The following is a 24,508-nucleotide window of genomic DNA, read 5'->3' as shown; positions in this document are numbered from 1 at the left end:
ACCATAATTTGTGAAGGTACTTCAGTCTGTTTCTCCATAATTCAGAGTGAAAGCTTAATATCTTTAAGTAATTGTGTATGTGTGTGTGTGTGTGTGTGTGTGTGTGTGTGTGTAATAATTAAAAGCCTTAGGAAAAACAGAGTGAACTCCTATTGATATTAACTTATTGGGTTTAACATTCCTATTTTATACAGAATTATGATGCTTTCTGTTTTACGTAACACCAAAACACCTGTGAAATTCTGGTTTCTAAAAAATTATCTCTCACCAACATTTAAAGTAAGTACATTAATCTTTTTATTATAGAATAGTTCAATGTTTGAAGAGTAAATTCTTTATATCGTAAGTTCACATAATTTCAGAATGAGTCTTTTGAAATTACTAATTTTAATCAATTTTAATTTGGTATTCACTATTCTTTTATCTGAAGAAAAATTCTGTGCTGTTTTTATTTAAAGAAGTGTTTAAAAGGACAGAAGGGGATGGTTTATTTTTAACTAAATTCAAAATCAGAAAGATGAGTGGTTTTTCATGGTAATGAATATAATTAAATAAAATTTGGCAATGAAAGACATGTACAGATTGTCAATAAAAAGAATTAGATTGTCCTAATTTTACAAAGATAGGCAGGGACAGTAGTATCGGAGAATATGAAAACTGCACCGTAGGAAATTGCTGGATAGTTCTGAGAACAAAAAGGCTCTTCTGTCTTGGTGCAGCACGCTGTTGCTGTGGGGCTGGTTTGGGTACTAATATGCAAAATGGCGCCTTGCGTCTGGAGACGTTTTCAGATGGTCAACCGCTCTTACCCTTTACTCAGCCTCATGCCCCTGCCACAAAGTGTACTCTGTGTCTCCCTATTCTCATGACAGATTCATCAGATTTCATGTAAGTTAGGGTCTCAATCAGTAGCAGTTCAAAGGCTTTCTCCTCCTTTAATCCAAAACCAAGGGTAAAAGCAGAAATAAGCATGGCCAGTCATGTTTGTATGCCTGTTGCCAGCACGTTGCTGAGAGCTTTTCCTATGTAGTTGCTCTCCATAAAGGTCTATTCCCGGAAAACCAAGACTCAGAAATTGTATAACCTCCCAGCCTATACAGCTAGGAGGTATCCAAGCCCACCCTCAGGTTCAGAGGTCAACTAGAAGAACTCAAAGAACTGAGAGCCATTATCCTGCCATTTATGGTTTAGCACAGCAATACCCTACAGCTGATACCTTGTGGCTCAGAGCCCCAGCTGTACGTCCCACTGTTAGCATAGACTCTTCGGTGTGGCCCCAGGCAGGACAGTACGAGGGCAGAGGTTACCTCCCAGGACCTCTGGGCAAAGGGCCCAACCTTTCTTTGAGCAAGATTTGTCCTTTAAAGCCCAGGCCTGAGATCAAACAGCTACTTAGGAACATAGCTGAGATCTGACCCCAAGCATTCTGCCCTCGGAGCCCAGGTGCTTAACCCTATGTCACAACCTCTCCCGCCACCACCACCAAGAGTGACACCTCACGTGCTCATTTAGGAGCAGATAAACAACTGAGAAAGAACCCATAAATATAAACAAGTCTTACTAGTTTATCCTATTAGGTGATGTTATCCTATTAGGTGAACACTGCACACAAGGATTAATTCTGCAGAAACTGAGATAGCTCCGTCTGAAGATTCTCACAGCAGGCACGAGCCTGTTCCATAGAAATATGTTCCATGTCTGCATGAAGTTCTTCCTCTACCACGTGGCCAGAAGTAATAGCATATCTGAAATAATATTTTCCTTCTTTGGGGAATTTCATTCCTTTCCCTCAAAATGCTCATCTTTTTGAAACTTTTCAGCAAGGTACAATGTGTACAAATTCTAAGTGTGCAGCTTTGATGAATTTTTATGAAGTTAAAACACCTGTGTAACCAGTCAGATGCAGAAATTACTAGTACCCTAGATCCTTTCCTTACAATTTTCAAAACCTCTCTCTCTCTTCCTTCAAATCCTTGCTGATTTATACCTACTTAGGGAATAATCCTTTCCTGACCACACAATCTGAAGTTATAGTCCCTTCTAATTTTCACTCTGCTTCCTTCCCCTTTTTACTTTCCCCTAGCACTGTGTTCTACAGGTGACTCAACTGTTCCATTCATTTTCTACCTACCCCCTCGAAAGCCTTATGACGGCCATGATTTGGTCTGTTTTATTCACTTCTGTATCCCTAGGCCCTACAAAAGTACCTGGCACCTAGTGCGTGCTCAGTGACAATGTTAGTGCATATTTGCTGATTAGAGAGCTCTTCTACTTTCTCCTAACGTGTTTTTTTTTTTAAGTTTTGGAATCAAAACAGTGATTCTCAGCAACCATTCTAGCCATAATTGCAGCATTTCAATTCACAGATAAAACCAGTGCTTACAGTAAGGAACGTAATTTAAATCTACACTCTTCTTACAAAAGCAGGAAGAAAATTAAACTAGGTGTAAAACCAGCAACAAGCTCCAAATGAGAACTGAGGAGAAAAAAGCAAATTCTCTGTTTGCTAAACCATCTTCCCTCCCTCCGACCTTGACCACACTCCCTCTCAGATCAGGGCTCATGAGCCAAACTTAGCCAACAGGGTGTTAATGAAATACTGCCCTAAACAGGGTAAGATGCTCTACGTCTGTAAGACACTGAATCCAATACCAAACATCTAGAACCACAATGACCACCCTGGATTTTTAATTCTTGAATTAAATAGTCATAAATCTCAAACATGGAGCTCATGTAGAAAACCTAATTTATCAATTTACAGCTCATTTTGTGTTTTTTTGCCCTCCCTCTTCCTGTTGTCTCTGGGCAACCAGCATGTTGACATACCCATGCACTGTGTGACACATCAGTGTTCCCAGATCCAGACGCTCTTCCTTGTAGAGTCAGGCTTTCTCAAGTCGAACGTTGGTAGTAAGAACTAGGGGAGCATTTATCTTACTTAATAAACTTGTTGTTCAATATGGCGTACCTATTCCTTAATGTCATTAGATCACATAGTTTCATGTATGCTTGTATTTTTATATTGGTCAGCGTTTTCATATTACTCATTAATAGGTATACGTTGTAGAAGTAGTCTAGACATTTTACCAAGTAGTTTGTAACAATTTATGGTAAACTCTGCTTTTTTAAATGTTAATTTTTTTCTCTAAAACAAAAACGATTTTCTCTTCCTTGAGCATATTCTTTGATTTGTGTGTACGTGTGTGTGTGTAGGAGGTGATTCCTCACATGGCCGAGGAGTATGGCTTCCAGTATGAACTCGTGCAGTACAGGTGGCCCAGCTGGCTCCATCAGCAGACTGAAAAACAGAGGATTATTTGGGGTTACAAAATTCTTTTCCTCGATGTCCTCTTTCCTCTGGCGGTGGACAAAATCATTTTTGTTGATGCTGACCAGGTGATAAGATTAACTGTAGTTTTTGGTAGTACTTAAACTTTTTTTGCACTTCTGTCTGGGTGTAGGGACTCAGTTTATATTGCTACTGTTCATTATTATCTTTGTTGCTATGCTACGTAAAAATACATGACATGAATGGGACACATAAAGGAAGTGTCTTAAAAAAAAAAAAAAAGCTGTCAGAACTCCAGGGAAAACTCAAATGTATCTGCAAGAAGTACCATTTACTATCTGGGACATGGTAATTTTCTCCCTGAAGTAGTAGTTTTTTTTAAATTTTGGTAATTAAAAAAGTACTGATCCTAGTCACAATAAAAGTAGTTGTCTGAGTTCCTATGAATATGAGCTGATTATTTAAAATGAGCTCTTTCTTCTTGCTAAAAAAAAATTGTGATTACAGACAACTCTCATTTCCTTTTAAGGGAAAAAAATGTCCTAAATTTGGCTACTAAAAACCATTATAGTACTCAGGTTTCAAAATTTATATATCCGAAAATTGTGACTTTCCCCCTTCCCTCCCTTCCATGCCTTTGTAATCATTAATGGGAAAAAAATATTTGAAAAATACACAGAATTTTTAAGTAGAATGTAAAATGTAAATATTAACATTATATGAATTAAGAGTACAAGTTAGTTCAATTTATATTTAGGATAAAAAGTACGTTCAAATCCTATATTAGAATTTATTTATATTGTAAACTTTTATTATTTTTATAGTATTTTCCAAATTGATCTATATGAATCATTATAATTAAAAAGTAAGAAGACAAGCAAATGTGGTTGATGAACTAGGCACTTCCAAATATACTATTTAACATAAAATGTATTTCTTCTACCTTCCCCCAACTTGCACAGTGATATTTTCCAGCAGGCTTGAATCTGTTAAAAAATGCGCCTGGGTGATCAGTTGGTTGAGCACTCAGCTCTTGGTTTCAGCTCAGGTCATGGTCTCAGGGTCATGAGCTCGAGCTCTGCATCAGGCTCAGCACAGAGTCTGCTTGGGATTCTTTCCCTCCCCCTCTCCCTCTCACCCTGCTCACGCTCACGCGCTCTCTCTAAAATAAATAAAATCTTAAAAAAGGAACTTACTACTGTTATTTCATTAAAGCCATTAAGGATAATCAAGAGGTTTTTCTTTATCGTTCAGACTAATATTTGCCAATATTACAATAATGGAGATTTATCATAAGATGATTTTGAATTACTAATCTATATCTTGATAACCTAAGAGTAATCAAGTAAGTAAGAATACTTGTGAAATATTTAATTTATTTCCAAAGTACATTTTGTTTAAACTATCTTGATTGAAGTGACATCACAAGGGGCCCCTGGGTGGCTCTGAGCTCAGCTCAGGTCATGATCTCTGGATCCTGGTATCAAGCTCTTTGTCAGTCTCTGCACTTGGCAGGAAATCTGCTCATCCCTCTCCCTCTGCCCCTCGCCTACTCATGCTGTCAAATTAATAAAATTTTTTTAAAAAATAAAATGATGTAATAAACTATCCTTATTAATGAATAAGACCACTGTCATATAGACTAAGCATAGCCATTGTTGGTTTCATTTTTTTTTTAAGATTTTATTTTATTTGAGAGAGAGCACACAAGCAGGGAGAGGGACAGAGGGAGAAGCAGACTCCCCACTGAGCAGGGAGCCCAACTTCAGGCTCAATCTCGGGACCCCAGGATCATGATCTGAATGGAAGGCAGATGCTTAACCAACTGAGTCACCCAGCGCCCCAGTTTCTTTCACCTGAAAGAACAAGAGAAGAAATAACTCAGTAAACTCCTTACTGCTTGAAAGAGCTGTGAGAAAAGCACCATTCTCTTTATTTCTACAGTCAGGTGATTATTTGAGATTCACATAAAAAGGGCTTATTATAATAACATAATATTATTTTATAATCTTCATCAGAGAAACTATTTTAATTATTTAGATTGTGAGACATGACCTAAAAGAACTCCGAGATTTCGATCTGGGTGGAGCACCTTACGGGTATACTCCATTTTGTGATAGCCGCACTGAAATGGATGGATATCGTTTCTGGAAAAAAGGATACTGGGCATCACATCTCTTAAGAAGGAAATACCATATCAGGTAAGAAAATGTATACTTTTTAGTAACAAAATAAGTTACTGGATCACAATACTCAGTTTTCTTAGAAATCAGACAACAATGGCAACCTGTTAGTGTCTATGGCATGCCCGTCACTCTTTACATGTACTAACCCGTAAAATCTCTATGACAACTTTTTGAGATGACGTTATCCCCATTTAACAGCTGTGGAAACCTGGAAACCGCAGCAGACAGCATTCATGTGACTCTCCCAGGCTTATACTGTTAGTGCATAGCTGACAGGCATTAAACCCAATTAATAGGACTCAAGCGAGAGGCTCCTAACCACTAAAGATAAACTAGTTGGTTACGTCACAAAATGAGCGTACTGTCTTCAAAGCTGTTGTTTTGGAGAGCCATGACTTTCATGGTTTCTTGGAAGAACTTGTGACTCTACGAGGATGTGGATCCTAATAGTATTATAACGAACTTCAGACCCGTTGGAAACCGTGTTGGACATTGAGAGAAAATTTATGAAAGGTTTCATCATTAGTAGACCCAGGGATATCTAAAAGTCAGTCCCATCCCTGTGGACCGTTGCTGGGGGAAAGTGAAAGTCCATGAACAACATGGGCCACCAAAGACTCCTCACCTTTGCAGTGCCTTGTATGTGGTGGATCTCAAGAAGTTCAGAAGAATTGCAGCAGGAGACAGGCTCCGGGGCCAGTATCAAGCTCTCAGTCAAGATCCAAACAGTCTTTCAAACCTCGATCAGGTAGGTAGAATGTTCATAGACTCATTTTCTTCTCTTTTTTTTCTTTTCTTTTTAAAATTTTATTTTATTTTTTCAGTGTTCCAAGATTCATTTTTTTTATGCTCCACGCCCAGTGCTCCATGCAATACGTGCTCTACTTAATACCCACCACCAGGCTCACCCAACCGCCCACCCCCCTTTCCTCCAAACTGCTCAATTTATTTCTCAGAATCCACAGTCTCTGATGGTTCATCTCTCCCTCCGATTTCCCCCAACTCACTTCTCCTCTCCATCTCCCAATGTCCTCCATGTTATTCCTTACACTCACAAGTAAGTGAAACCATATGATAATTGACTTTCTCTGCTTGACTTACTTCACTCAGCATAATCTCTTCCAGTCCCGTCCACGTTGATACAAAAGTTGGGTATTCATCCTTTCTGATGGCTGAGAAATATTCCATTGTATGTATACAATATAGATACAATATAGATACAAGATAACCATATCTTCGTTATCCATTCGTCTGTTGAAGGTCATCCTGTCTCTTTCCAGAGTCTGGCGATTGTGGCCATTGCTTCTATGAACATTGGGGTACATATAGCCCTTCTTTCCACTACATTTGTATCTTTGGGGTAAATACCCAGTAGTGCAATTGCAGAGTCATAGGGTAGCTTTATTTTTAATTGTTTGAGGAATTTCCACACTGTTTTCCAAAGAGGCCACACCAGCTTGCATTCCCACCAACAGTGTAAGAGGGTTCCCCTTTCCCCACATCCTCTCCAACAATTGTTGTTTCCTATCTTGTTAATCTTTGCCATTCTAACTGGCATAAGGTGGTGTCTCAGTGTGGTTTTGTTTAGAATTTCCCTTATTGCTAATGATGTGGAACATTTTTTCATGTGTCTGTTAGCCAGTTGTATGTCTTCTTTGGAGAAGTGTTTTTTCATGTCTTCTGCCCATTTCTTGACTGGATTATTTGTTTTTTGGGTGTTGAGTTTGAGGAGTTCTTTATAGATCTTGGATACTACCCCTTAACCTGGTATGTCATTTGCAAATATCTTCTCCCATTCCATGGGTTACCTCTTAGTTTTGTTGACTGTTTCCTTTGCTGTGCAAAAGCTTTTTATCTTGATGAAGTCCTAAAAGTTCATTTTCACTTTTGTTTTCTTTGTCTTTGGAGACGTGTCTCGAAAGAAGTTGCTGTGGCCGATGTTGAAGAGGTTACTGCCTATGTTCTCCTCTAGGATTTTGATAGATTCCTGCCTCACGTTGAGGTCTTTTATCCATTTTGAGTTTTTCTTGTGTATGGTGTAAGAGAATGGTCTCATAGACTCATTTTCAGTACATGGATCCAGACCGCTCTAGTTCCCTGCTTGTAAACTTCAAAATCTGACATTTGCATCCTCTTTTTCCCCTTGGTACATTCTGTATTGGATATCTCGACTGTCTCAACTTAACATGTAATTTTTTCACTTTCAGCTCAACATTTTCAAAACTAATCATATTTTATCTTCACTTTTCCATCCTTAGGCCTCTTCCGCCCACCACATGCCCTGGCTCACTTACTGTACCTTTTTCTTACTCCCTTCCATCGTCAGTTAAACATGTCTCTGTCTCTCATCTTTAAGACAAACTCCCTTCATCCTGCGTCCCACCTGGCTACTGCCTTACATTTTGTTTTTCCTAACAGATAAGCAACTTTTTTTTCTCAATATCTGACTAATTTCCAGAGTCATTTAACCTAATGATTGGACCCAAAACCTCCCAGAATTAGGGGGATAACAAGCACAGCCTCCCCAAGAGGGTCACTGGGAGCGAGGATAAGCAGGATCACTTCTACTTTGCCCCTTGGACCCATTCTTCCATGTGGTGACACAGCACCATATGATGGTTGGTGATTTAGAACACATGCTGCACCCCACTCTTTCAGCGTCTTGTCCCCAAGGTAGCACCTCCTGTGCCTTCAGTAAATCATTTATTGCTCTGTCAGGCCAGCAGCTTCTGGGTGGTGTTGTATGTGGCCGGACCATGGGATCTCCTGGTCATGTGCCCTCTGCCAGGCTTCCTTTCCTTGCTCTAAAGTGGGTCTGTTGGTCTAATGCAATATTAAATGGAATCCTCCCTCAGTGGATAGCTCTGTAAGCCCTTGGATAATGCTACTAAGTCTCTGCGAGCAGGAAAGACAAACCCGTATGCAGAATATGTATATATTTCAGTTCAGAAGAATCTGTGATCTCAGTTAGGAAGAGTCCAGTCTAGTCGGCTACTTAAAAGACTTCACAGAGTAGTGGTCTCTCCTCCCAGATGGGGAAGGGAACCCTCCCCTTTGCCTCTAACAAAGAGTTTTATAAATTTTTTAAAGTTAGTTAACTGTACAGGGAGGGGCTTACTCTTTAACGTTAGGCTTATTACTTTCATTGGGCGGTTCATTTTTCCATTGTCTTGGGGTTGTGGGATTACCCACAGAGAACAATTTTAAGAATGTCCAGCCTTTGTGGGTTTTACTGCCAGGGAGTGGGATCTGGTAGTCTTCCATGAGTTGGATCTTGTGATTCTTTTTATGATGGGCTTTTTCTTTTTAAATAAATAAAAGACACAAACTACCAAAATGCACTTAAAATGAAATAGTCTGAATAGCCCTATGTCAATGGAGGAAATTGAGTTTAGTTTAAATCTCCATGCCCAGATAGCTTCATTAGGGAATTCTACGAAACATTAAAGAAAGAAACAATACCAATTCTACTCATTCTGTGAAGCCAACATTAATGACTTTAACATTAAGACCATACAAAGACATTACAAGAAAGGAAAATTACAGACCAGCATCCCACATGAACAGGTATATACATCCTTAATAAAAATCTCAGGAAATCAAATCCAGCATATATAATAAAGACCCTATGTCATAATTAAATGGACTTTATCCCTGGGTTCATTCCATTTTAGAATACCAGTAAGTGTAATTCACTAATTAACAGACCAAAAAAAGAAAAACCACATGATCAGCTTGATACAAAAGAGCATTTGATATATTCCAGTATCCATTCCTAATAAAAACTCTCAGCAACCTAGCACAAGAAGGGAACTTCCTCAACCTGGTAAAGGACACCTATGAGGGACACCTCGGTGGCTCAGTCAGTTGAGTGTCTGACTCTTGCTTTCGGCTCAGGTTATGATCTCACAGTCATGGGATTGAGCCCCACATTGGGCTCTGCGCTCAGTGCAGAGTCTGCTTCAGATTCTCTCTCCCTCTCCCTCTGCTTTTCCCCCCATCTTGTTGTGCTCACTTGCTCTCTCTCTCTCTCTCTCTCTCTCTCTCAAATGAATAAATAAAATCTTTAAAAAAAAAAAAGACACCTATGAAAAACCTATAGCTAACATTGTACTTAATGGTGAAATACTGAATACTCTCCCCTTAAGATCAGGTACAAAGCAAAAACATCTACTCATCATTTCCATTCAGCATTGCAGTGGAGGTACTAGATAGTACAACAAGGCAGGAAAAATAAAAGGCATTGAATTGGCAAGGAGTAAGTAACGTTTTGTTTTTGTTTTTGTTTTTGTTTTTTCAGAAAATAGAATCATTTATGTAGAATATCCTCTCTAATCTACTAAAAAGTTATATAGAACCAATAAGTATATTTAGTAATACTGCAGATGTAAGATCAGTATATGAAAGTCAATTCTGTATTTCTATTTACTAGCAACAGTTGGAAATGGAAGCTAAAAAGATGATACTCTCTCTAATAGCATTTAAAAAATTAAGTTCATATAGAAATGCAGTAGACCCAAAATAGCCAAAACAGCTTTAAAGAAGAACAGAGTTTGAAGACTTATTTTGCCTGATTTCAAGATTTAATATAAAGATACTGTAATCCAAATGGTGTGATTTGGTGTAAAAACAGGTAATTAAATCCATGCGTAGGAATCGAGATTCCAGAAATAACCCATTCATTTGAATAATTGACTTTTGACAAAGGTGTGAAGGCAGTGCAGTGGAAAAAGGACAGCCTTCTAAAATGGCATTGGAAAAATTAGACATCCATATACAAAGCAAAACAAAAACACTCCCATTCATAACACATTTCATGTACAAAAATCAACACAAACCACATCATAGATCTAAAGATAAAATGTAAAACTATAAAACTTTTAGAAGATAGGAGAAAATTGTTTATGCACATGTTTTTAGACCTGTTAAAAGTGTGATTCACATTAGAAAATAATTGACAAATATATAAAAGAACTCTCAAAACTCATTAATAAGAAAGAAAACAATCTCATTTTTAAAAAATCAGAAACAAAATAGAGACCCCAGAAATGGACCCTCAACTCTGTGGTCAACTAATCTTAGACAAATCAGGAAAAAATATCCAATGGAAAAAAGACAGTCTCTTCAATAAGTGGTGTTGGAAAAATTGGACAGCCACATGTAGAAGAGTGAAGCTGGACCGTTCTCTTACACCATACACAAAGATAAACTCTAAATGGATGAAAGACCTCAATGTGGAACAGGAATCCATCAAAATCCTAGAGGAGAACACCAGCAGCAACCTCCTTGACATTGGCCACAGTGACTTCTTTCAAGACAGGTCTCTAAAGGCAAGGGAAACAAAAGCAAAAATGAACTTTGGGACTTCATCAAGATAAAAAGCTTTTGCACAGCAAAGGAAACAGTCAACAAAACTAAGAGGCAACCCACGGAATGGGAGAAGGTGTTTGTAAATGACATATCAGGTAAAGGGCTAGTATCCAAGATCTATTAAGAACTTCTCAAACTCAACACCCAAAAAACAAATAATCCAGTCAAGAAATGGGCAGAAGATGTGAAAAGACATACAAATGTCTTCCAAAGAAGACCTACAAATGCCAACAGACATGTGAAAAAATGTTCCACATCATGAGCTATCAGGGAAATTGAAATCAAAATCACAATGAGATACCACCTTACACCAGTTAGAGTGACAAAAATTAACAAGACAGGAAACAAGTGTTCCATGGAGAGGATGTGGAAAAAGGGGAAACTGTATGGAGTTTCCTCAAAAAATTAGAACTACCCTACGACCCAGCAATTGCACTACTAGGTATTTACCCCAAAGATAGAGGCTTAATGAAAAGAAGGGGGACCTGCACCCCAATGTTCATAGCAGCAATGTCCACAGTAACCAAACTATGAAAGGAGGTGAGATGCCCTTCAACAGATGAATGGATAAAGAAGATGTGGTCCATATATATTACTCAGCCATCAGAAAGGATGCATACTCACCATTTGCATCAACGTGGATGGTACTGGAGGGAATTATGCTAATGAAATAAGTCAAGCAGAGAAGGACAATTATCATATGGTTTCACTCATGTGGAACATAAGCAATAGCATGGAGGACCACTGGGGAAGTGAGGAAAAACTGAATGGGAAAAAAATCAAAGAGGGAGACAAACCATGAAAGACTCTGGACTCCAGGAAGCAAACTGAGGGTTACAGAAGGGAGGGGATGAGAGGATGGAGTAACCGAATGATGGGAGTTTAGGAGGACACATGACGTTATGAGCACTGGGTGTTATATGCAACTAATGATTCGTTGAACACTACATCAAAAACTAATGATGTGTTATATGTTGGATAATTGAACATAATAAAAAAAATTTAAAAACCAATCTTTAAAAAATAAAGTATTTTTAAAATAAAAATTTTAAAATATCAGATTTTAACAGACACTTCAGCAAAGATGATGATCAAGTGGCAATAAGTCCATGGAAAGATGCTGAAGATGATTAGTCATTAGGGAAATGAGAATTAAAACTACAATGAATAATTCCACACACCATTAAAATGGTTGATACTAAAAAGACCATACTAAGTGTTGACAAGGGTGCATACATTGCTGATGAGCAGGTAAAAATGCTGTAACCCTGTTGGTGGGAATGCAAGCTGGTGCAGCCACTTTGGAAAACAGTGTGGAGGTCCCTCAAAAAATTAAAAATAGAGCTGCCCTCTGACCCGGCAATTGCACTACTGGTTATTTACCCCAAAGATATAGGTGTAGTGAAAAGAAGGGCCACATGCACCTCAATGCTCATAGCAGCAATGTCCACAATAGCCAAACTATGGAAAGAGCCAAGATGCCCTTCAGTGGGCAGATGAATGGATAACGAAGATATGATCCATATATACAATGGAGTATTACTCTGCCATCAGAAAGGATGAATACCCAACTTCTGCATCAGCATAGACGGGACTGGAGGAGATTATGCTGAGTGAGATAAGTCAAGCAGAGAAGGACAATTATATGGTTTCACTTATATGTGGAACATAAGGAATAGCATGGAGGACATTAGGAAAAGGAAGGGAAAAATGAAGGGTGGGGGACGAACCACGAGAGACTATGGACTCTGAGAAACAAACAGGGTTTTTGGAGGGTGGGGGATGGGGGGATGGGTTGGCGCAGTGATGGGTATTAAGGAGTGTACGTACTGCATGGAGCACTGGGTGTTACATGCAAACAGTGAATCATGGAACACAACATCAAAAACTGTACAGTGACTAACATAATAAAAAAATAAAAAATGCTGTAGACATTTTGAAAAAGAGTTTGGCAGTTTCTTATGAATTTGAATTTACTTCTACCCTATGACCAGTCAGTCTACTTCAAGGGAAATAAAAGTATAAGTCTAGGGGCACCTGGGTGGCTCAGTGGGTTAAAACCTCTGCCTTCGGCTCAGGTCATGATCCCAGGGTCCTGGGATAGAGCCCCGTATAGGGCTCTCTGCTCTGCAGGGAACCTGCTTCCCCCTCTCTCTCTCTGCCTGCCTCTCTGCCTACTTGTGATCTCTCTGCCAAATTTAAATAAATAAATAAATAAATCTTTTTTAAAAGTATATGTATATATATAAAAGTATCTATATACTTTTATATATAAAAGTATAAAAGTATATAGAGACTTGTGCATGAATAGATGTAGCAGCTTTATTTGGAAAGTCCAAATCCTACAACCACCCTGTATTCATTATCTATCGCTCCCTAACAACTACCAGAAAACATAGCCGCTTGCAATAACAAATAGTTTCAGTGGCTGGGAATCTGGGCCTGACGTAGCTGAGCATTCTGCTCCACAGTCGCTCATGAGGCTGAAATCGTCTTGGCCCCAGGGATGGCCATCTCCTCTGAAGACCTGACTGGGCTCACTCACGCACGGGCTTGTAGGCAGGACTGTGAGGTCTTTGTCACTTATGAGGCTCATTTGCCTTGTAAACTTTCTTTAACCCAGGTGTCAACAGTCTTTGATTAGAAAGCCTGGAGCATTATTTCCTAACAGAGAAAGAAAGGGTCCCCTCCGAATCCAGAGGGCATGGTGCCAGCACGTTGACAGCAATGGCAAGAGCGGCCCAGTGCGGGTGACCAGTGCGCTGGTTCAGGATGGGCGGAGGCGGTGCGGCTGTCCATTTGGGGGCATGTGGGGTGGTGGGTGTCTGGGCTCCCCACTGCATCCCTGATGTCAGGGGTGATGTCCAGGACAGCTTTGGGCGCAGTTCTAGCCCCCGGGTTCATCATCACACAAGATGATTGGGTCATAGTAAGTATGTTAGTAGCTTAAAAATCGATATCTTAGATCTGCAAATGTTTTTTTGAACTTGTTTTTAATCTAATTGGCATCATCAAGCTCATTCCCTCTGCCTAATTTCTGTACCTTGTTTAAATCATGTTTCTATAGGATCTCCCCAATAATATGATTTACCAAGTCGCCATTAAGTCTCTTCCTCAAGACTGGCTGTGGTGTGAAACGTGGTGTGACGACGACTCCAAACAGAGAGCCAAAACCATTGATCTGGTGAGTGTGTGCGCGGTCATCTGCGTGCAAGCACGCATGAACGTGTTCAAGGAGAATAGTTTCTCTTTTACAGCCAGGATGGCACCCCCGTGGCACCCTGCTGCTTCGTCTATCATGTACTGTGGTGTTCACTTAGGTTGGCCAAGTACAGAGCCGTGTCGGGGGGCCTCCAGGACCACCCCCAGGGTTGAGGAATCACTAAAAGGACTCCCAGGACTCAGAATATCGCCCTGCTCATGGCAGGGTTTCATGCCATGTCCACACAGGGAAAAGGTGTGGGGGGCAAAGTCCAGAGCAAGCCAGGGACAGGCTTCCAAGAGCCCTCTCCCTGGGCAGTCACGCGGGACCAGCTCAAGCCCTGAAGTTGTGAGGAATTCCATAGCACTGGTGAGGTGGTGTGTCCCAGGGCAGCTCGTCAGGAACCCAGTGTGCAGGATTCTTACCGGGGGCCGCTCGCAAGCACTCCCCCTGCCTGTCGCATATCAGGCACTTAAAAAGGAAATACCCTGAAAATTCCCAACATCCAAAAGGAAAGCAGGTTCAGTATAAAGCATGGGTTGGCACAGTTCAGGCACTGTTGTACTAGTCTTAGCAGGAATGATGGCGACACTCCTGAAACCCACGTTCCCAGATGCCGGCCAAGGGCCATCCATGCAAGCGGGCCGTGAAGGACAGCGATCTCGGGCTCGCTGCATTACTCTCTCGGGCACTTTTCAGGGGCGTCTGAAAGGAAGGCCAGGAGCTGCCTGAAGTGCTCATGGATTAACTTTCATCTTAATGTATAACCAGTTTGGTTCTCCTGCCAGTATTTTTCCCGAATGAAGACAACGGAAATAATTCTGTGTCTACTAAATTATCCTTTACGTGTCTGCTTTTCTTCCTTTTGAGAAATTTATTTTCATTTTGATTTTAAGCAGATCCTATGCTACACAGTGTAACTCTCCTAGATGTGAAATATTTGAAACTAATTTATTGTCCAGCTGTCTCGAACTCACATTCCAATAGTTTATTATCTTTAATAGTTATGAGATATTGACATTCTTTTTCTTTAGAAAGAAAAAGAATGGTTTTTGCGCTAAGTTAAGTTTTAAATAATTATTTACAAGTTCTTCAGTAAAAAATAAGCTGTCAAAATATTAGCATTCATACAATTTTGAACAAATACAAGACAATAAAATAGACATTTTTCTAGGTATGCGTAGAAATGTATAGAAAAAACGTAACAGGCCAGTATGTCAGGTTGCAACCAAAGGTAATAGAATGTAGCAGAAATAAGTAAGATAGCACTGTTAAGAAGAAAGAAGGGAATTTTCTAAAGAGAGGTCAAGAACATTACTGAACGAAACTCCTAAGAGATTAAGGTTGTGCTGGGACATAAAAGGTTGTGACTCGTACATTGGTGACAGAGGGTCTCCTGGGGGTCTCTAGTACTTAGGTTAGCATAAGCTAACTATAACCCTAAATTTCAGTGGTTTCTCCCTCACCTGAATACAGACCTATGTGAGTATTCTGTCCGTGAGTAGCTTCCCTGTCCCTCATGACTCAGGGACCACACTCCGTCCACTTGGGGCTCCTTCATCCTCTGAGGTCCTGTCATCTCTGTATCCATCTGGAGCTGATCTGCCCAGGATGGCGGCCACTTGCCACATGTGGACCCCTGAGCACTTAAAATGTTGCTAGTCTGAACTGAGATGGGCTATAAAGTTTAAGATAGATTTTCAAGACTCGGTACAATAATAAGGTAAAAACATCTTATTACTAACTTTTATACTTACTACATATTGGCTGATAATTTGGACATGGTTAAGTAAGATACAGTATTAAAATTTATTGCACCTGTTCTTTTTATACTTTTATATGTTGCTCCTAGAAAATTTAAGATGAATATGTAGTTTCCATCCTATTTCTCTTGTGTAGTGTTGATCTTGGAGGGGAGGGAAGAAGTGGCAGGAATGCTTCCTGACTCCCAAAAGCCGTGGCCCCCTTGGGTGGGCATTGGTTGTGTGGCCACGTGTAGATGTAAGAGGGGCTGAGAAATGGCATTCCCAGTGGGCAGCTACTGCCTAGGAATGGGTGGGTCTACATAGAGAAAAGGTGGCATGAATTTTGGTGGACAGCTAGCTGTCCCTCCCACAGAAGCACTTCAAAATGAGAGAACATGTTAATTTGGGCCAGCTTCTTGGGGTAAAAGTTAAGGGAGTGCAGAAAAACCCCGAGGAAATGGCCTAATGAAGAGAAGAAAGCACGATTAATGGCATTGAAGGTGAGGAGAGCATTTATGAATGTCATGAGACTCTGCGCCATTTCAGTCAGGTTTTCAACCTGGGCCTTACTGATGTTTAGGACCGTGTGGGGACCTTCCTGCACTCTGTGGGATGTTTTGCACGTCCCTGGCCTTACCCACTAGATGGCGGTAGGACCCCACCCCCAGGCCTGATACCCAAAATGTGTCCAGACCTTGTCAGAGCTCCCCTGAGGGGCAGAATAGCCCTATTTAAGCACCACTGATACAGATTATAGGGGGGAAATATTGTAGCACAAAATATTAAGGAAAACAGTATTTTTAACAGTTTCTGACACAACTAAAATGAAAAAAAATAGTTCAATTATCTTCACTTTATAGAACGTATTGTCTGTAAGGTTAATTTCTGCAAAGAAAATCCTCTTTTCCCACTTACTTCAGGAATATATGACTATGGAAAAAATCCCCAGTGGAATGAACTGAAAATATCTGGTGAGGAAAGGATCAAGACACTAGGCTCATGGCTCATAACCAGTAGCTTTCCCACAGGAATTAAGGAGGAAGCACGTTGAGGCAGCTACAAGGGAATGTCACGTACAGTAGGCTTCCAGATGCAGCCTCTGTGAATGCCTTGTAGGGAGCAAACGGGAGGCTCGTGGAACTGTGGGGCGTTTGTGCTCCCACCACCGCCCCTCGTGTCTCCATCAGTGGCGTCTCCATTCCTCACATGGCTCCAGCCGCACACTCTGGGGGTGCCTGTGACCTTTCTCCTCATACCTCCTGTGCAGCCCATCAGCAGACCTCATCCTCCGTACTGTCACCTACGTCCACAATCAGATCCTTCTCCTACGAGACTTTTGCCTTTTAATTTCCCGAGGAACTCCATGGTAGGACCAGTTGCTTACTGAGTAGTTTAACTGGGTCCTGTGTCAGTGGAACCTTGGAGACTGTCTTCCTCCTCTGTGTGGAGCACGAGACACCCCCCCCCACACACACACACAGACACACAGACACACACACTGTATGGATCTCTCCAGACACCCCCCCCCCACACACACACACACCTTCTGTATGGGTCTCGCCAGACACCCCCTCTACACACACACAGACACAGACATAGACACACACACGCACACTGTATGGGTCTCGCCCAGACACCCCCCCTCTACATACACACAGACATAGACACACACACGCACACACACACTGTTTGGGTCTCGCCTCTAGTGAGTGTGCGGTTGGAACCTGACTGCGGAGCCACGCCCACTGGTTTTCCACTGTGTCAGGTAGACTAGTTAATCTTTCTAGACATGAGATTTATAAACTACTCTGCATTTCACACCTGTCAATATTTTGACAAATGAGTTCCAGTTAACTGATTTTCTTTTTCCAGTTAACTGACTTTAAATATCATCACAGTTGCTAAATAGAAGCGAGGCATATGAAGCGGAATGGTCATTTTTGCTAAAGAAACTCATGGGATTTCTAATGGCTAACCAATACTTTTGTCTGTGGAAAACGGAAAGCATATAAACCAGACATTAGCCCAAAGAAAAGATAAGAAAATATTTGTTAATGTAGTCTATGTTCTTTTACAAAATGGTCATGGAATTAGATCTTTTGTCAAAACAGTTTGCAGAATTGTTTGACAAACTACTTGTTAACCATCAGAATGTTTAGGGCGCCTGGGTGGCTCGGTCGTTAAGCATCTGCCTGTGGCTCAGGTCATGATCCTGGGGTCCTGGGATAGAGCCCTGCCTCAGGCTCCCCACTTGGCGGGGAACCTGCTTCTCCCTCTCCCACTCCCCCTGCTTGTGTTCCCTCTCTCACTGTGTCTCTCTGTCAAATAAATAAAATTAAAAAAAAAAAAAAAAAGATCAGAATGTTTTTAAAACAATTTTTGTTTAAATTTCTGGTTGAGGGACGCCTGGGTGGCTCAGTCGGTTAAGCATATGCCTTTGGCTTGGGTTATGATCCCAGGGTCCTGGGCTCAAGTCCCTCATCCGGCTTCTCCCTCTGCCTGCTTCTCCCCCTGGTGTGCTTTCTCTCTCTCTCTCTCTGACAAAGAAATAAGTAAAATCTTTAAAAAATAAAAAATTTCTGATTGAGGTATTTGCATTAAACACTTACTGCTCACATAAAGTATGATTTGTCATTTCACTTGATCCTTTCCCCATTCAACTAACTTAAGAACTTTAAATATTTGGTACTTAGGACTCAGCTTTTTACAAAATGCATTTTTGTTTGCTCTAGTGACTTAGTAATGTCCTCAAGCATTTCCTTTATGTTTCCTGAACAATGGTCAGTCCTTCCTTCCTCCCTCCCTTCCTTCTTTCCTTCCTTCTTTCCTTAGTTGAAGTATAACGAACATACAAGGGCAATAGTTTTTCATTAACACAACTTTATTTAAACTTTCAGTGCAATAATCCCAAAACAAAAGAGCCCAAGCTACAGGCTGCTGCCAGGATTGTCCCAGAATGGGTGGAGTATGACACGGAGATCCGACGACTGTTAGATCACCTGGAAAACAAGAAGAAAAACGCAAGTAAGTCACCCTTCTGCGGTGGTGTCGGAACCACGCATTGCATTAACTGAGAGTATAATAGATTACAAACTCATTTCTTGGTGAATTTATTAAATGATGAGATCAGAATTTCTTTAAGAAATTTCCTTTTTATGTGGACTAAGCCCACAAATTAAAAACGTGGACAGAGACTCTCTTCCCCGTGCAGAGAACTTCACCACAGAGCCCAGTGCGGCGGCATCAGCCTCCTGACACCAGCAGTAAAAAATCGAAGTAGCAAAATGCCCTTCTTTAACATTACACCGAATTTCCCAAATGGGAAAATCCAAGCCCTGAGTTTTAGTAAAAGACTTACATAGTAACTAGAAATACTACCTCCTATCTCCTAAATTAATCTCCTACAGAATAGGGATTTCCCATGGGTTCTTGGTTCGAGCAGCCTTAGTCAGGGCTGCAGCGTGACTAGGATTCCATGTGCTTCCATTTCCAAGATTAAACCGTGGTTACCTGGACATTTCATCACTCTGCATAAACCTTCAACAAATGAGTGCTGAGTATTCCTTTAAAGCTGATACAAACTTCCTGATTGTCTCATAATTCTCTTTCCTCATCAGTGCCTAGTTCTCTGTTTTTCTTTACTCTTTTTAAAAAATAGCACTGAGCTCCAGGCCGTGTACAGACTTTTCACAGGTTATATTAATCCTCAACAATAATTCTTTCTAGTGGTTCAGAATAAAATTCTTAATTCTATTAAACTTTATTTTTTCAAGACATTCAAATGTTAAATATAAACATAAAAATGTTGTATGTAAACTTTCTCACATAAGCATGAAGTTGTGTTCATCTTGACTTTCTGTATTCCTTAACAAAACCAGTGTGTTATTTTCTGAGTTCAGTATTTAAAACACACTCATGTATTTTTAATTAATAAATTAAATAATTTATTTTTTTTTAAGATTTTATTTATTTATTAGAGATCACAAGTAGGCAGAGAGGCAGGCAGAGAGAGAGAGAGAGGAGGAAGCAGGCTCCCTGCTGAGCAGAGAGCCTGATGCGGGACTTGATCCCAGGACCCTGAGATCATGACCTGAGCCAAAGGCAGAGGTTTAACCCACTAAGCCACCCAGGCATCCCAATAAATTAAATAATTTAATTAAGTCACCATTTCAGGGCAGAAGAAGATTCTGTCAGTGTTGTGATGTCACTGTTTCGAAGAGAAAGAGATAAGACAGAGAAGGGGGAGAAAGGAAAAAAGGAAAAGGAAGAAAGGAAATTTTACATAATTACTTAAAAATTTTTTAATGGGCAGAACATGAGATGAAATGTTTCTCTTTCAAATTGGAAAGAATTAAAGGGTTAATAATATCCAGTATTAGCAAGTATATTGACAAGTGAGCACTCTCATGTACTTATACATACAATAGCTGTATAAATTAAGGAAATATTACCATATGTATAAAAATTTAAAGTATGTGTGCCCTTTGACCCAGCAATTCACTTCAACAAATTTACGTTATAAAAGAGAAATGACGGGGTGCCTAGGTGGCTCAGTCGGTTAGGCCGACTCTTTGATTTCAGCTCATGTCTTGATCTCAGGGCTGTGGGATCAAGCCCCCCATTGGGCTCGATGCTCAGTAGGGAGTCACCATGAGATTCTCTTTCCCCCTCTCCCTTTCCCCTCCCCCCACACACAGACACACATACTCTCTCTCTGTCAAATAAATAAATCTTTTAAAAAATAAATAAAAAAAGAAATGATGTATGTATACATATGATTGTTACACTATTGTTTTTAATGAGATAGAAATAATTTCTCCATTGGGGCACCTGAGTGGCTACAACCGGTTGATTAAGCTTCCAACTCTTGATCTACTCAGTTCAGGTCTTGATCTCAAGGTCATGAGTTCAATCCCTGCGCTGGGCTCCATGCTGGGCGTGACCTACTTTTAAAAAAGAAATAAATAATTTATCCATTAAGAGACTATTAATTATATAAACATTATTGTACACAAACAGTGAAATATAGTGTAGCCTTTCAAGAGAATTGAGATAAATATATTTTGCTGACAGTATATTTTAAGTTAAAAACAAAGTAATATTTGTAATATGATTGACTCCATCTTAAAGAAAAATGGCATGTTTGAGTTTATGTACGTATTTATATATAATAATAAGAGAAGTTTTAAAAAGTTTTATGAAAGATTATTGCAATTTTTACTTAATTTTGAATTACAAATGTAAGATATGTTGTAAACAGTGAAACAACATGGAAGTATACAGTATAAAGTTGGAAGACCTCTTTTACTCAGACACAAAGCGGCAGTCATTTTTACGGCTATGGTATACCTCTCATAACTCTTGCATTTCTCATAGCAGCTGTATTAGTTTTCTAGGGACCACAGCCTAAGTGGCTTAAACAAAAGAAATTTTTTGTCTCACAGTTCTGGCAGCTTGAAGTCCAAGATCCAGGTGTCATTAGGGTTGGTTCCTTTTGAGGGCAGTGAGGGAGGATCTATCCCAGGCCTTCTTCCCAACTTGTAGGTGGCCGTGCTCTCTCTGGCTCCCTTTACCTTGTCTTCACTCTCCATGTATCTGTGTGCAGATGTCCTCACCCAACAAGGACACCACTCATGTTGGACTAGGGTGTAACCTAATGGTGTCATTTTAACTTCATTACCTCTGTAAAGACTCTATTTCCAAATAAGGTCACTTTCTGAAGTTCTGCAAATTAGAATTCCACCATATAAATTTTGGAGGGAAACAGTTCAATCCATAACATGAATGGAGTTGAGGATATTGTCATATGTTTAAGGGCCATTTGTCATTTCTTTTTGTTTTCCATTTATTCTTGTCCTTTTGCTCATTTTTTCCTAGAGGATTGTTGTCCAACACTGGAAAGAAGCTAATGATCTTTATTCCAGAGATTTGTGTTGCCACCTTTATCGTAAACTAAATCCCAGTATTATTTATGTCTCATGTGGCACATTTTTTATCCTGTTCCATTGATCTCTGACTGTACATGTGCCTCTTTCACACTCCTTTAATTATTGAATATTTGTAGCATGTTTTAATATTGAGTAGGGCTTATCTCCCCTCATTGCTATTTTGTTTTTGCTGTTTTCCTGGTACTCCTGTTCATTTTTCCATATAAGCTTTAGAATCATCTTATCTAGGCTGAAATTTTTCAGGTTTTTTGCGGGGAGGGTAGGGGTTGGAGGGAAGATTACATTAGATTTGTTAATTGGGTTAGGAAGTACTGATATCTTCATGAAAACTGTTCTTCCCATCTAAGAGCATGTTGTATCTTTCTATATGTTCAGGTTCATTTTATGTTTGTCAAGAATCATAACATTTTAGTCATCTAAATTTTATACGTTATCTTTTTAAGCTCATTCCTAGACATTTCATCTTTATGTTAGTATTATGAATGGGATTTTCTCTTACAATGTATCTTCTTACTGGTGGTTACTTGTACACAGAAAAACTATTGTTTTTTGTGTGTGAATTTTTATTTCTGTGATCATACTGAGTTTTCATTTATAGTAATATTTAAGTTGATTCTCTTGATTTTTCCGCCCAAAGATTATTTGCGAACAAGAATGATTTTTCCTCTTCCTTTCTAATGTTATACCTCACATTGCTTTTTCTCATCTAATTGCTTTGGTTGATATCTCTAACAGGATGTTAACAATAGTAGTGCACTAGGCCTCTTTCTCACTTTGCTGGCCAACCTTCTGTGTTTCCCTATTAAGTAGAATAATTGCTTTGGACTACGGAAATTTATCATGTGGAGGATATAGCCATTGATTCCTATTTTAATGAATGTTTTTATCAATAATGAGTTGCACTTAGCACTGCATATTAACTAACTAGAATTTGAAAAGAGAAAAGAGAATGGGTTCCTTTGATCAACTGCCTCCTCAAGAGCAATGGAGGTGACTGTTTTTTATATTTGATTTATTAATATGACAAATTTTATTAATGTATTTCTTGATATTGACTCATCCCTGTGTTCCAGGTTTAAACTCAGCTTGGTCATGACCTATTATTCTTTATTTTTCCTTTTTTAAAGTTGAGATATAATTGACAGATACAACTTTATATTAGTTTCAGGTGTATAACATGACTTATTATTCATATGTATTGCAAATGCTTCTTCTGCATCCATTGAGATGATCATATTTTTATCCTTTCATTTTGTTGATGTCAATGTATCATGTTGATTGATTTGTGGATATCGAGCCATCCTTGCATCTCTAGAACACATCCCACTTGATCATGGTGTGTGATCTTTTTAATGTATTGTTGAATTTGGTTTGCTAATATTTTGTTGAAGATTTTTACATCTTTGTTTATCAAGAATATTGGTCCGTAATTTTCTTCTCTTGTAGTGTCCTTTTCTGGTTTGGGGGTCAAGTTAATGCTAGCCTTATAAAGTGAGTTCGGATGTGTTCCTTCCTTGTCTATTGTTTGGAAAAGTTTAAGAAGGATTGGTATTAATAATCATTCCTTAAATGTTTGGTAGAATTCACCAGTGAAGCCATCTGGTCCTGGACTTTTGTGTCTCAGGAGGTTTTGATTACTGGTTCAGTCTCCTTGCTAGTAATTGGTTTGTTTAGGTATTCTATTCCCCCATGAATCACTATATTCATGATAAGGTGAATGTTTTTAGGAATTTATTCATTTCTTCTAGGTTGTCCCAGTTTCTTGGTGTATTATTGTTCATAATAGTCTTTTATGATCCTTTGTATTTCTGTAGTTATATTTTCTTTTTATATTTCCTACTTTTCCCCTCTGTTCAGGGAATTTTTTTTTTTTTTTACTTCTATTGATTTTTTTTTTAAGAGGGCAATCGCATCTTAATTTTTGACAGATCTTTTTCTCTCCTTGTTACGTTTGAATTTCAGTTTCTTGTTTTATGGTTTTATTGAATTTCATTTTCAGAATAATCTGGAAAATGTTAGAATTGTCTTAAGTACCTCTTCGGTTCTCTTTGTTATCTTCTTTCTTTTGGGTATGTTGTTTATCTTGGGCCTTTTTTCTTTTGCTATTGGTCTTCCTCAAATGTGTGGAGATCCTTGGCTATTTTTATATTTTTAAGAGTAAAAGATTAGATTGATCAATACAGAGAGCTGGCAAGGGTCTTCTCTGTGTCAAAATGTCTGGTTTTCCAATAGGCTTCTTCCCTGAGTGGGAGGGTTCATCAGTAGCTCTGGGTACATTAGCATGTGCAGAATTGACAGATTCCTCTCTGGACATACGGGCGGCATGGAACAGATAAAGGTCATGCTACACACCAGCCTGGCCAAAAGCCAAAATGATGGCATTTTATTCAAGAGCATTGACACTCATATGAAAATCAGTCTCTGTCTCTCTGTCGCTCTCTCAGTAGGTTGTTGAGTTTTTCTTCCAAAAGTCATTTTCTCCTTTTTGTCTTGTAATAAACAGCCTGACCAATTCCCTGTGAAATGCAGGGGACAGAATGAGAGTGGGAGGCTGAGAGGCACAGATTTTCCTGACAGTGTTTCAGTTACTGCTTCACATTCTCACTCACGTGCCACCAGTGTTTGCTGTCAGGAGGTTCTCTTCTGTTGGAAAAATCACCTCCTCTTCCCCGCCATGTGGTCGTGTATCAGCTCTATGTTCTGTCTTCCATTTTTAGAAATTCATTCATAACTCTGCTCCAATGATGTCTCATAACCACTTCCCCCAT

At 39.5% G+C, this 24,508-nt stretch overlaps 1 protein-coding gene across 1 annotated transcript in view; it reads left to right on the top strand.

The window, feature by feature from the left end:
- Positions 1–24,508, top strand: part of LOC111147092 (UDP-glucose glycoprotein glucosyltransferase 2) — a 197,626-nt gene that overhangs the window by 172,182 nt on the left and 936 nt on the right. Inside the window, exons 33-38 of the mRNA XM_022502981.1 lie at positions 195–279; positions 3,214–3,396; positions 5,330–5,490; positions 6,109–6,223; positions 13,913–14,029; positions 18,690–18,816. Coding sequence (XP_022358689.1) covers positions 195–279; positions 3,214–3,396; positions 5,330–5,490; positions 6,109–6,223; positions 13,913–14,029; positions 18,690–18,816 — 788 coding nt within the window. The remainder of the gene's footprint in view (positions 1–194; positions 280–3,213; positions 3,397–5,329; positions 5,491–6,108; positions 6,224–13,912; positions 14,030–18,689; positions 18,817–24,508) is intronic.

This window comes from Enhydra lutris, unplaced genomic scaffold (genome assembly GCF_002288905.1).
Source record: "Enhydra lutris kenyoni isolate GAN:26980312 unplaced genomic scaffold, ASM228890v2 scaffoldscaffold15, whole genome shotgun sequence".
In the NCBI taxonomy this organism is placed as follows: Eukaryota; Metazoa; Chordata; class Mammalia; order Carnivora; family Mustelidae; genus Enhydra; species Enhydra lutris.
Note: the sequence above shows the minus strand (reverse complement) of the source record. Positions and strands in the feature narration are given on the sequence as shown.